This window comes from Manduca sexta, chromosome 19 (genome assembly GCF_014839805.1).
Source record: "Manduca sexta isolate Smith_Timp_Sample1 chromosome 19, JHU_Msex_v1.0, whole genome shotgun sequence".
In the NCBI taxonomy this organism is placed as follows: Eukaryota; Metazoa; Arthropoda; class Insecta; order Lepidoptera; family Sphingidae; genus Manduca; species Manduca sexta.
Genome location: NC_051133.1, coordinates 9,547,468 through 9,562,562, shown reverse-complemented (window position 1 = coordinate 9,562,562; position 15,095 = coordinate 9,547,468). Strand labels below are relative to the sequence as shown.

At 33.5% G+C, this 15,095-nt stretch overlaps 1 protein-coding gene across 2 annotated transcripts in view; it reads right to left on the bottom strand.

The window, feature by feature from the left end:
- Positions 1 to 13,959, bottom strand: part of LOC115441977 (transcription factor collier) — a gene marked incomplete at its 5' end in the record, with an annotated part of 42,739 nt that extends 28,780 nt beyond the window's left edge. For both annotated transcript variants that reach the window (XM_037440292.1, XM_037440293.1), the window contains 1 exon segment: positions 13,891 to 13,959. In XM_037440292.1, the coding sequence (XP_037296189.1) occupies positions 13,891 to 13,959 (69 nt within the window).
- Between the last annotated feature and the right edge of the window lie 1,136 nt (positions 13,960 to 15,095).

Below are 15,095 nucleotides of genomic sequence, written 5' to 3'. Positions count from 1 at the left end.
TCATGTATTTTATAGCATTATTTTAAATATAGAACGTCGAAATATACGAGGAATAACTAGGCTTAATACATAGATTTGATATTAAGTTAACAAAGTAAACACACTTATGTGTAGTTGGAAATTAGACGTGTATTAATATGTACAGTGCTTAATTGATATTGTTAGACTATCTACACTAGAAAATCCTAAATATATATAAATATAATATTTCCAATTTAGCATGTGGCTTCTAGTTAGTCATACCCTAACAGGTTAAGAAAAATCAAATATTAAAAAAACAATCTTATCTTTCCATGAATAAAAATCAAAATCGTAAAAACATTTATACTGAACGTGTCCCGGCATTTTATACGTGTAAAAAACTAATCACAGATAAGCGACCTCTCGCATCGATACCGCCCATTCGAAAGGTTACGAAGGCACTTCGTCTTCATTCGGGAATCCCTTTAAGGAATCGTATCAGATGTAATGAAAGCTAATTCTTTCATTAACTCCTCGTGACAACGGGAAAAATTGTTACGCAAACGAAAACAAATAGGACAATGTGTTGTATGTTTAGGTATAAGTGTTCAACTGTAGATAAAAGACTTTATCTGATGGCAATTAAATAAATATATTTATATAAACGTCATAGTTGAACCTCTTTACGAAATGAATATCGAGATGATGCGAGTTTTTTTCTTGCCGAGCCGAAGCAAATACTTATAGATCTTAATATGTATTAATAATTTAAAAATCGAACATGCTTCCTTGATTGCCTAAGTGTCAACTACTCGCTCACTGCGCCATGGCTGTTGATCTTATCTCTTTGTAATTATATTCACAATAATTTTATGGTTTTATGCACTATGATTTTGTCTATGAAAAATAAGAATATATTAGAAACAATTTCGTTTGATGTCACTTAACACGTCGTATAATTTATCATGTCTAATTAACTATCTACATAACGTATGATTAATGCGGCGATAGCCTAGTTGGGTGTGGAACGGACTGCCAAGACGAATGTCCGCAGGTTCAAATCCCAAGGGCACACACCTCTGACTTTTCTAAAACCATGTGTGTATTCTTTGTGAATTTATCGTTCGCTTTAACGGTGAAGGAAAACATCGTGAGGAAACCTGCACATCTGAGAAGTTCTCTATAGGAATTTCGAAGGTGTGTGAAGTCTACCAATCCGCACTAGGGCAGTGTGGTGGATTAAGGTATAATCCCTCTCAGTAGTAGAGGAGGCCCGTGCTCAGCAGTGGGCAAGTATATAGTACAGGGCTGATATTATTATAACGTATGATTTTAATAACTATACCCATATAAAATATTAAGTACAATAATGTTATTGTTAATAGTCGACACAAGAGTCCACCCTAACGGCCATTTCTTTCCACGGGTGCAATATATCCAATTTATCAAATGTATAAAATCGAAATCGGATCTGACAAGGCGTTAATAGGTAGCTCAATGCAATTTAGTCTCCCCACTCGATATGTAACTGAATTTATTTTTGTTTCATAACGCCTATGACAAAAACTCATGTTTTATCATCAAATATTTATACAAAATTTCTATATTTTACATCTTACTTAACTCACTTTTTTTTATTATTTAACAAAAGGCATAACACAGAACACAATCATTATAAATAATACTTAAGCACTAAATTACATTAAGACTAGATTGTACCTATGCCCTAATTGAAATAATACTACGGAAACGACTAATATAAATGCGAAAGTTTGTGAATAGTTTGAATGTTTGTATAAAAGTAAACGCTGAAATGGCTGAATGCGTTGGGATGAAATTTAACTGTATGGAACCCAAAGCTATTAGTTCTTAATATCTGTAACACAAGACGTATATTTTGTGTAGGTTATTTAATTCGAAAAATATCTTCCTTAAATTATCGGTGACAAAGTTGTATTGCGGAACGATTATCGCACTAATGTCTCGGGTTTTAATCCCGGATTGGGCAGTGATATAGATTTGTCTATTCATCATCAGCCCTGAGTCTGGAATTTGTGCCCGATATGGCGATAGGCTGTTATCCCATCATGGGATGAAATACAAATGGCGAAAAGTAGGTATAACAAGTTGCGCCTCTGCCTACCCCTTAAGAGATAAAAGGTTTAATTGTGCATTAAATTCTCGACACATCAAAAACGGTAATGAATTCAAACGGTACGTATCACAGTCGCTATACTAACTCGACCTTCACTGCACCATCATGTATCTATTCATAGTATCGCACCCTTCGACGTGTGAAACTAGCAATATAAAGTGAAAATTGGATTTAGAATTGACAATTGAAGAACGCGCTTCCATCAAAAGCGACCCCGCTACATATTTGCCGAAATACACTTTAAAAGCACTTTCTATTCTTACACATGTGCGCAACTCAGGCTTTCTATTTGGATTTTTATTGTTCATATTTTAAACAAGATATATCATACTTCATTTTTAATTAAATTATTTTTTTGTGTTTACGGAATACAATAAGATTTTTATTGTTCATATTTTATGTAAAAAATTATAACACAGAATTTTTTAATTAAAATATTTTTTTTGTGTATACAAATTTTTCATAAATTTAGTTACATAATTCATGCATTCACGCCTGATTCTTTTAATTATCGTTATTTCCTTAATTGACTTAATTTGTTAAACAGATGTTTTAACGCGAACTCTCCTAAAATTAAGATAAACTAAGGGTGATATAAAACTTGTATATTTTCCTGGTAAAGAAATCTGTGACATCATAAATCATAGTGCGAGATACAAGTTCCGAAAACTCCGCTTGATGTTAATATTTTTAAGGGTTTTTCGTTTCATGGGTCTATTAAAACAATTTATTTAACCAATAAAGTTTATTAATCAGTGTATTACATAATCCCTGACTCTCTTTTACATGAAATCATTAAAAACTAAAATGATAAAACGCTTATTACTTTTAATTATATTATGCATTTATTACAAGAATACTGTTCAGAATAATTATTTAAAACTATAGTCAGGAGGTTATATCCCGTCTTCGGAGCTAAATTAGTAGTTTAACAATTACAGGCATTCTAATCGAAGGAAAGCTTTTGATAGCCGTTTAGGTCAATAGGGATTTTTTTATTATTACCTATACGGCTCTTAAAGATCTCCATCGATTAGAACGCCGGTAATTGCAAAACGAATTCGCCCCCCATAAAAAAGTACTCCATAACTATATATAAAAGCATAAGTACACACAATAAATAAAATAAAATACTTTATTTATTATGTAGGCGAACAAAGTTGCACTTTTGATACGTCAAAACAATTTATAAGAATAATTATTATTATTTCTGAATAACACTTAAGATCACTTGTATAAGTACGGATATTTTTAATTAGGGATAAAATTCTTAAGGAATACAAGGCACAAGATAAAACAAAGTAACCAGTTCGGGTTGGCAATTAGGGGGAAAAATAAGGCTAACCTGTCGCGATCCTCACCGGTGAAGATATGAGCCCTAGCCTAGCTAACCTACCAGCCTTTCACTAGCTACCTAAGCGATGAATATCCAAGAAGAAAGGCAAAAAGAAACTCCTATACATATAAATATATACCTGTACATCCCCATGACTATACAAAAAAATATAAAATCACACAAGCACATAATAATACACATAAACAAACATAATCAAATCACTGTAATGCAATTTACAAAGCGGGCAATCACTAGAAGCAGCCACATTGTTGTACAGTCGCCGTCAAAGAGCCAAAGGAAGGAGCTCAGTGTTCCTTAATAATTAATTGGCGCTTAAATGCGCTGACGTCTTGCCGAGCCCGGCTGGGGCACTAACAGCTCTGTGCATATGCCCCGTGTAAACAGAGATAAGTTTGAGCTTGTTTTGAATTTACATTGAATAAAATTATAACTGAGTAGGTATGTAGGGTAGAGTTATGCGTATCTGGGTTAGCCAGCGTGTTTCTCAAAATAAATGTACGTAACGTACGTAAAGACGAACAAAAAAATAGATGACAGAAAAATTCGTAAAATAGTTTTTACGAAATTTTCTGTCATCTGTTTTTTTGTTCGTCTTAATAATTCGTTCTATAAAATAATATGTAAAACGAATGTATTAAAAAGAAACTGATGAGGAAGAAAAAGTCGTAATATAATTTCGTTACGTATATCTATTTTGAGAAATAGTCATTTATATAATATGTTAATAGGATAACGATAACAAAATATTTATTTTTTAATAAAGCGGTAATTTTAACCGCGATTAACACTAATTTTTATTTAACAATGATCTTAGTGTTTGTATATGAAACCATAGCATCCTAAATTAATCAGTAATAAAAAACAAAAATAAAACACAATCAAGAACAAAACGACAAATAGAAAAAAAAAAATCCCACATTAAAATAATCACTATCATCAACTTAATGGACACATACGGTGAAACAATAGTTGATTTGGTGAACTTCAATTAGTTAAACGTAAAATTGAAGATTGAAGAGGCCATCAATCAAGTAAAAAGGCATGATTACATTCAAATCTAGATAAGTAAATGAATAAGCCACTCGTATAAATTGAATTTAAGTGATGTTTTGCTTTTTTCGTGATATGTCTGGATATTAATTTTTAATTGATGGATAAGGAAACATAGCTCTTAATTTTATTAATGGAGAGTTAGTTTTCCTATTTTCACTTTATTTTCAAACTTTAGACATTTAAATTAGTTTTATGGAGTTATTTATTTATGTAGTTATTTTAAACTTTATTGTCAACGATGGAAGTCATTGATTGACACTATAGATTATTAATTTGGTTCTAAGACAAATTATTATAAATTTATTTCAGCGAGTGGCCCGCCAAACTAAAAATATTCCATTCAGAAAGAAAAATACTTTTTTTTATTGTCTAATAATAATGCAATACTCAAAAAAACAGCTAAAATTTCAAAACATATATCTATATATATAAAAATGAATTGCTGTTCGTTAGTCTCGCTAAAACTCGAGAACGGCTGAACGGATTTATCTTATCTTGGTCTTGAATTATTCGTGGAGGTCTAGGGAAGGTTTAAAAGGTGAGAAAAATTCGAATAATTGCCGGGAAAATCCTCAAAACAGCATTTTTCTATTTCCCATACAAACGTTTTCTAAATAAAATGGAGAGTCAATTTGTAATTTATTACCGCTGCATAAAGTTCAAATTCGTGTGCGCGTTGGAGGATCTAATATCGCGTTCTGAAACTCAACAAAAGTGAAAGTACATAAATAGTGGCCGGCTTCGAGAAACTCAATTTTAGCTAACTTCAGTTGTTAATATAATATATAACTCAAAGGTGACTGACAGTGATATATCAAGGAACAGCCCAAACCATTGGACGGATCGGGCTAAGACTTTACATGCATAAAGCTACTATGACGTAGGCATCCCCTAAGAAAGGATTTTGATAAATTCTACCCTTAAGGGGATAAAATAGGGGATGAAAGTTTGTATAAATGTTCTTAGATTTTCGACTGATTGAACTGAAATTATAGATTGGGGATAAAATTAGTTTGAACCTATAAGTACCGGGAAAATATGTAGCAAGACTTTTATCAAACAGTGGAATTTTATCCTGGAAAACACCTTCACGCGGGCGAAGCCGCGAGCAAAAGCTAGTCCACAATAAATACCATAAATATATACGCTCAAATAAGACACGTTTAAACCGAATGCCACATCCAAACGGTCATACATTCAAGTCATAGGATAAAAGTAACAATTTGTTCGGCATCTGACCCCAGCTCACGCGATGTCATCATAAAAGCAACAATTAACGTTAGTTTGTTTTACTACGCTACCCAGTATTAACAGTGGGTGTGAGCTTCAAAAGATATGTCACCAATGAATTTGTTTTTAAATTTAATGACGCTTCCACATAACCGCTTTTATGACCGCACTTAATGAAAACACTTACAAAACCAGATATCTACGGCGAAATCCGAAACATGCCGCCCATAATAAAAATACGCTTTCTTTTCGAGAAATTTTCTATTATTAGGTACGTCCAATATTATTTAAGCTTCGACAATATGGCCGTATTACGGTTGAAATTCTGAACGAATGGAAGCAAAGAGGGGATGATAAAACCCCGTCACTAATTAAATGGGCTCGAGACGTCCCATTCTTAATAGATTTGTCGCTAATTTGAAGTAATTTTGCCGAGCTCTACGTAATATCAAACGTCGAATTAAATTTAATTTAGATATTATATTCGGAAAAGAATATCATTTATTTAATAAATATGCCAATCTTAAAATAATATAATTTATTTCCCCAATTCAAACTGTTACGTAAATATCGGTTTATTAAATATATCTTAGTAATTTATTTGTATAAAGATAGATTCTACCATAATGTGCCTAAACCGCATAGAGCACTTAACCTTTTTTTTATTAACGGCTACATTTATCCAAAAACTTATTGCAACATAAATATCAACATTCACACATCATGTCTCCGCAGTTTTATTTAATCACTCGTTTATAAAGTAAACGCTATATAGATCCAACGGGATCGAGGCTAGTTGCAATTCATCATTATTATTCCAGACAATTTATCAAGCGGTTGGCTCGCCGCGCCCGACCGGTTCGCACATTCTAACGAGATGGTGAATTTTCACCGAATAATTTGCGAACCGACGAATCACGTATTGGAATCGGAAATGAGGTCGGAATTGAGATAGAAGACCCGAACATGGCCGACAAAACGAGCTAAGATAAGTATGCAATAAAAATGATAATTACGGGTGGAGTAAGAATCATTATCAGGGATGTGATGTTCGTGAATAGGTTTGGGTACTCTTGTATGCAAAAGTTTTTTTGAGTAGGCACTCGTAGTCCATTTCTGCTGGTAAGCATAATTTTATTTTGGTACTCTCGCATGCAAAAGTTTTTCTGAGTAGGTACTTGTAGTCTATTTCTGCTGCTAAGCATCAGATTGGAAGCAGTATTTTATTTTCGGTCAGAATGGCAATGTAATCAATATGTTAAGAGACTTAACGTTAGAGTTGTGGATAGTGTGGCTACTGGCTACTGTTTACGTGTATTGATGGTCTTCACCATTAGGCATTCGAGTCTTCTTATCAGTTGAAAAAAAAAACCTTATTAATAAAAAGTCTAATGTTAAATTGGCATGTTCATGAGCAACGTAATGTAAGCAGCTAATATGGAGGGTGCGCACTACTGGGCCTTATTACCAACTTTATCATATTTCAATTTATGATCGTCACCCGGATTTATCGAGAAAAAACTAGGGGGCAACGAATATAAATCACGAATCAGACATCTCATTAGTGCAGTAATTTGACTAGCTGCGCAAAAATGAGTTCTGTATTTTTTTATTGCTTTAAATGACGATACGAGCTTGCCGTTCGTCCTATGGTAAGCGACACAACCGTCCATAAACAGTAGAAACATCATCCAACAACTTGAATTACAAAGTATTGTTTGGTATTCCACTGCGCTCGCCATCCTAAGACATGAGATGTTAAGTCTTATTATGTCCAGTAGTTACACTGGTTACAATGTTCTTCAAACAGGAACACAACCGTGACTACACACTGTTGCTTGGCGGCAGAAATAGACATTGCGATACATACCCAGGCAGACTCTCACATATGAGAAATCTACCACCACTTATCTTGAAATAAAGTTATAATTCCTATGATGGATATACTGAATCTGTACTCCTTATCTGATGATTGAAGTTACAGTAACAAGTAATAATTAACACAAAGTCGTGGAATTATGTGCAACATATTCTAATTGGGACCTGTTTGAATATTCCTTAACTAAATGAACAGGAATGTATCGTTTTGTTAGTTTAATGGGTACTTAATAAGGCCATGAAATAGGTGTAATGGTTCCAATCGCCAGAACTGAAAACCAATTTTGATTTATTTCTCATAAATATAATATGGAATAACCATCCGAGACTAGAATTTGTAAACGCTATATCGATGCACTTGGTCTCATACCTTGCGTGTCTATTAAAAACTTACAGACCTTAGAGCCTCTAATATCTAAATTAATAGCATACATTATTTATAATATTTTGAGTCTTAAACTACCAAATTGAATAAATAAAATACGCCAGTCAAAATTAATATTAAGGATAAAATTCATAAGCTCCGAAAGTTAGCCGCTTACATTACGTAGGAATTTTAAGCTGAACACCGAGTGGCATTAGATAAGTCGGCGCAAGAAAATGCTTGGTCGGAGGGAATATGAAAACGGTCCTAGTTGTTAAGTCTTGCACAGTTTCTGTCGCTATCTCGTGGATAAGACGCCTAATCACCAGTCGTCGTGTCTGTATCGGGACGGCGGAGCGCTACACTATCCCCAAGGGTATGCTTTTGGGACCAGTTTTCTTTTTTGGTTTACATTACGTTGTAAGTGTGCCGAATTCTTTGTTACGCCACCGCCTTTTTGTACTGATTTGGTTGATTTGTATCGTGTTTACTGGCGTTTGGAATGCTTTTAAGTGTGTAATTGTTAGCGGAGTATGAGCTGGATATTAAGTTTTCTTCGTTTAAATTATAGTCGGTAAGGTAAAGTCTAAAGCTATTAATAAAGAGTTGTAAAGTTATAGAAAGTTTTACCGTAGCCGAGCCGTTCGGAGGTCGCGCTCCAACAAACTTGGTGGCAAACTATTTGTAATATGAATTTATTAAGTTGACACCCGCTTTCTGGGCCTCATAAATACCGTGTTAGCTCCGGTGTTACTATTGGATTGTGAGAATTACAGGTCATGAAAATTGTAAACGCATCGTAGGTAGTTGTTACAGTTGTTTTATCTATGGAATTTCTGCGTCCACGAGAAATTTGATTTTTTTATATGTTTATTAAGCTCTACCTAACATAGTTAAACCTGTACTGAAATTAGTTCAGCCGTTACGTCCTGTGCAAACAAGAATCAACTCTATTGTACGTAAGTGTAAACGCTAAATTTTGAACATAACACGACAAAGCTACAATACAATTCCAAATTCAAATAATGCTATTATTTTTAGAACACTAAGATACTGGTATCATGAAAAAAATAATAGAGATTTGAGCGGCCAAAAGGGGAATTTATTTGGCGCGAAGGAGAAAGAGGCGCGCACCCGCGCCGTGTCTAATGAGATAATATAATAGCCGTGATTCGCGCTACGTTCGCGAGACCGAAAATCACCAGAAAACTGCACCAAACCTACCGCTTTATACGGTAATGTCTTCAATTATAAAATGTGTTTTATGTTCACGTTCGGCACGTATTCTATTTTTGAATTTCTTTAAAATATTTTTCTTTATGATTCTATTGTCATATTGCTTGCCTTCTTTATCAATGAAACCTTTCAAAACTCGCTCTATATAGTTAGAATAATATTCTAAAGAGTTTTAATAATAAATAGACTTAGCACATTCAGGTTCCTTACTATTACCTACCGTAAATAAAGCCATAAACATGTCGTATTAAATGTTTCCAGTTCATCAATACAGTGAATATGTCTCTATCAACTACACGAGGGTCATATTGAATTGGGAATCGATTTTGTCGCACCCGTAATAGGGTGTAAAGATCCCATTGTAGTATAGATGCTGGCCATATGTCGACGACGATCGGGATTCTCTGCCACTATCATTAAAAAAGCAATTTTTAACGTTCAATTCGCGGTAAATATAAGAGGTAGAGAACCACAGTACTGAGTTGTTCAAAGATCTTATGTACAATTTTCAACATCGAGTCATAACTTTACCAAGACATTTACATTTTTCTTAATAAATATATCGTAAATCGGATTTTTTTTGCACTTATATGTTTTTGAATCTCCTTACAGTAGGCAAACATAATTAATAAATTATACAAATATATTGACCACTACACAAAAGGAAATTGAACCATTTACTTAAAAAACGCAGACTTAGACTAAAATAATTAGTGGTTATTTCCACTTATTCAAAAACTTACTTACCCTCTTATAATCCGATACATACTTAATCCTTTAATAGATATTCTAGTCACAACATGATTAACACAAATAGCTTAACGAGTTACTGCGACCCTCAGTCATTGTAAAACACGACAAAACATCTTAATCATTACGGTTCATAAAATTCTTAAGTGATTGCGTAGGGGACCCGATTGCGTGGGCACGAATTGATTTGATATGTCCATCTTCTAAAGTACTCGGTTCTTGTAAATTGTGTAATGGAATAAGTAACGTTTTTGGGGTGCATCGGATTTTAGCGGTTTAAAATTTTAAACATAAATAATAACGTTTATTCCTCTACTTTTTATAATCTATGGACATTTGACATTGACATGCAACAAAACTCGTTGCAATAATGTTTTTCAATAGAACATGACAAGCAAATAAAATATCATCGTTTACGTTGGAAATACTGGCCAGTATAAAAAAAAATAAATATCGTCTTCGATATTTAAAAAAAAAACATATTAAAAAATAATTTTAACGTTTAATAAAATAATGATGACCACAAAAAGCATTTTAAAAAAAGAACATCAAAAAAGTGAAAATAAATTTCAAATAATTTCCATAGCTGTACAGGGCACCGCGTAAGTTAATAGTATAGTCGGCCGCGGGCAGACAGGCAGAGATAATGAAATTGTGTACAGGAGCGCAACGAGCCGCGAGCGTGTCTCGGGCAAAAATCCACTTAACAAATTGCTGCTGATTCGTAGGGTTCTGGATTGTTGCCCGCTTTTACCTTTACGTCAATTATTCGCCATGTTATCGATACCCAAATGGTTTAGCGTTTTGTTACATTTTTCAACGGTTGTACCATGAAATCTAATCTGTATGTTCACTCACTCACGCGTCTGTTGGATGCGTTTTATTACTGTTTTGGGAGAAAGATTTTATGTCTTTCTTTTTTAAAGGAGTCATACTCGTTTTTCAACTGACGTTTTATTGGTATTGTCGATTTTATTTTTAATACATTCACAAATTTACAATCATCTAAATTATTTACCGACTTAAGCAATAAACTCAAGTATTCCTAGATATTTGAATACACAATCATGCTTATACAAACCGATTAAATGACTCATCGCGTAAAATGATTAAACAAACAAAAAGGTATCATATCGCGTATACTGGCCGTGCAGAAAAAAAGAAAATAGCGAAAAATACGGCTGTAATGAATTCGGTGTTGGACGTTTCGCACGCAATTGCACAATTTCAATTATCACATTAGTTGGTGAGTGTGTACGTGGATGGGCGAGGCAGTACATTGGCCTGATGGATTGTATCTGTTACAATGATACGCTGTTGTTTATAGCGATCCTTGGCTTCTACTCAGTCAGTTACGGCTTTCCGTCATGTTTACCTAAACTGAAATATACAAAATATATCTAAAAAAATCTACATATTTAAATAATGTCATAGATTAATTTATAAAAGAGAAATCAATGCTTCAAAAACCAATCATACAATACAAAAAACCAATGAATAATAATCAGCGTAAAATCTTTGTAAAAAAACTCACACCGGTACGTAATGAGAAGCGGACACGTTTGAACGGAGTTTAATTTACATCAAACGTTAAAAATCCAAGTTCAGTGGCTGTTCAGTTTATTTCCACGATCAACTTCATGCGTCGAAAGCAAAGGAAAGTTGGCACAAAGGCCCGTCGTTGATTTTTTTGTTTCAACGTAGAAAAAATTTGAATCGAGCGAATTACAAAACCAACGCGCGACGTTTGACGATATAGGGTTGGCGGTTGCTAGTAATGTTATGTTGTTGCATTAATTAAAAAGTGTTTCTTAAAATAAATGAACGTAACGAAATAGGTTTTGAAATGTTATAACGATTTTTTCGATTATAATTTATAAATTGTATTATTATTAACCTGGAACATTCATTATATATTATTTGATAGAACGAATCTATTATGAAAAACAAAAAAAAGACAGAGTAGAGAAAATTTCGTAACAATATTTCGTAAAAACTATTTCGTTGCGTACATATATTTTGAGAAATACTCAAATATAAGTTTGGTAATTTTGGAGTAATTAAAAATGTAGAGCATATATAGAGCATGTAAGCTGAGCTACAAATTTAGAGCATATTTATAAGCTACCTTTGAAATATTTCTTATAATACAGAGTAGTCATCAGTTACATTTTAATGACTGCCTTCAATATACTGGATATTATAACAAAATGTTTGTTGTTATAATATCCAGTAATCTGTTAAGTTTGGAGAGATAGACGTGTTAAAATACATTTCAAAATACCGTGGTCATAATTAAAAAAATAAGGTAAATATAAGTTTTGAATTAATTTTAAAATTAAAAAATCCAGCACCCCTAAATTTCAAATATCGAACGTATAAACGAGAGACGCCTATCTCTATTGAATTCCCGAAAAAGGAAAAACAAAAAGCATTGAGTAAGTGCTGCGAGCCCCTCACCTATCAAACAGTGCCCGCACAGTGCTCTATTCAAATATCGATATTTGTCAGCCTGATTAGCCCACGCTCCTCCCGCTCAAATTGTTCTATATCGAATCTCTATGAATGACTCAGCGTGTGATCGGCGCAATTTTGGGTGGCTTTTGTTTTTTTCTGATGTTTTGTGGTGTAGTTATAGCAAGAATTGATCCCATGCTCGTTGATTGATCCACCTTATGGCGACAAATATAAGGTTAAGACGCAAATATTTTATAAATCGAACAAGAATACGTTTTAATAAGATTGCATCAATATTTTAATAAATTGCGTACAGACTATAAAATATTAATATATTTTTTATTTGCCTGTGTTCTGCTGTATTAACTACACGTATTTAGAATACCACAAAAATACATTATGTTAGCGAAATATTACTTTCTATAAAACGGGTTAACCCTACGTACATAAAATACCCTTTGAAATTACACCTTCACCTTTATGTAGGAATGGAGACGCGAAGTTTTTTGTATCGTGAAAATGCATTACCGCGCGCAAAGTTTAGAGATCGCCGTCATGCCCACAGATGAATTGCTGTAATTGGCGCGCGAAAATCAACAACTTTGGATTGTTTGATACCGTTCGATAATGGTTTCATTATTTGATTTACTTTTGCATTCATTTCTAAATTGTAATTATTTGCATAGCGTTTCATGTATGAATAATATTACTATTAAGGGTCATTTTCACATTGTGTTACTAAATAAAATTACATACTTATTTCTTAAAAAACAATATTTTACTATAAGTTACTCTAGATGTATAATAAAAAGTGTAAGTTTCGAATAACTAAATATCAATAAAAGTAATTTAATTTTTACACGTCTTACCTAATGACTCTACTACAACTCTAAGCGAATTCGTTGCTCCAGCGACATCACACTTTCAGTTAGAAACACACTCACGCGCACAATAATCAGAATAGTAAAGTTGGGATTTTTGTTAAATATATTCGTTATTTGTGGATGTTTTTGTCACTGTTAGCAGAGGTAGAAACGAGTACGTGTGTTAATATTGACCCAATGTCAAAATGACTCTATATTCCTTGTTGTAAACTTTACTCAAAAAAGCGTCGATAGCCTAGTTTGTGGGACGGACTGCCGAGACGAATGTCCGCAGGTTCAAATCCCACCGGCACACACCTCTGACTTTTCTTAAAAATTATGTGTGTATTATTTGTGAATTGTCGCTTGCTTTAACGGTGAAGGAAAACATCGTGAGGAAACCTGCATACCTGAGAAATTCTCTGTAGGAATTTTCGAGGGTGTGTGAAGTCTACCAATCCGTACTAAGCCAGCGTTGTGGACTAAGGCCTAATCCCTCTCAGTAGTAGAGGAGGCCCGTGCTCAGCAGTGGGCAAGTATATAATACAGGGCTGATATTATTATTATTATTATAAACTTTACTCACCGATCGATGATGACAGGGTCCGATGGAGTTTCGTTTCGGTTTCCACAACTTTTTTTGTCGCAACACCGACTGCAAAATAATAACAATAAATAAATAAAATGCTTTATTCATCACGTAAGCAAATATAGTGCGACTTATGATTAAGGTACATGAGAATATGCGATTATTATTTAAATGAAGTCGCTTATATAACTAAAGACATTTTATCATTGCATGTAAATGTTACCCAGTTCAGACAAATAGACCGATATAGACGTTATACTGTACTCCTTAATAAAATATACTCGATATAATATCTCTGTGCGAAAATTTGTATCATATTGATACTTGTTTGGTTATAAATATCTCTACCACGTGACACAGCCATTGAATTAATAATCTCATCATAATTAAAATTCGAGAGTTTGTAAAACTGGATTTTTGTTAGAAGTACACGCAGACACCCGAATGATATTGATAAATTGATATACCACATATGCTACTTTAAGACTTGGATTGCTTACTGGACCATGTTTTATTAAATGGGAAGTTGCTCGAATGGTATAGAATTATATGTATTTATTAAATACTAAATTCGATACATAATAATAGATATCACGGACTTAATGAACGGGTAAGTAGGCTTTCCACTCGAGCGAAACCGCGAACAACACCTAGTATTACTACTTAGAACCTAAGATGCTTATTCCATATCTTTTAGTTTCATTTCTCATTTAAGTGTCTCAGAAATCACAGACATACGCAACTAATAGATATTTCCTGTAAAATGAAAGAAAATACAATAAATATCCCCACACAGCACTCTCATCTCGTACCTGCATGAAATAAACTACTGCTTAAAGGGATCCGCGGAGGGGAAAAAAATCAATATATTGCCAGCAAATTTACTGAAGGGTTCCGGAGAAGCGCATCACTCATAGCGATGGGCAGTGTTTGTGGACTAGGCTATACTTAAATACTAACTTTACAGACCACATCGAGCGTTTTAGTCTACTTTGTGTTTACTAGAAAAGAGGGGACATTATTAGGCATATCGAATTTTATCATAGTTACATTCAATATCAAAAATTTATACGAAGGTACAATAAATGTAGATCATTTTATTATGCTACATTTGCTTCATAAGAATTCCGGCGATATTCTATGATTCCTTAAGTTGCGTTCCTTAATTTTAATTCATAACATATCAGTAAACATTTTACATT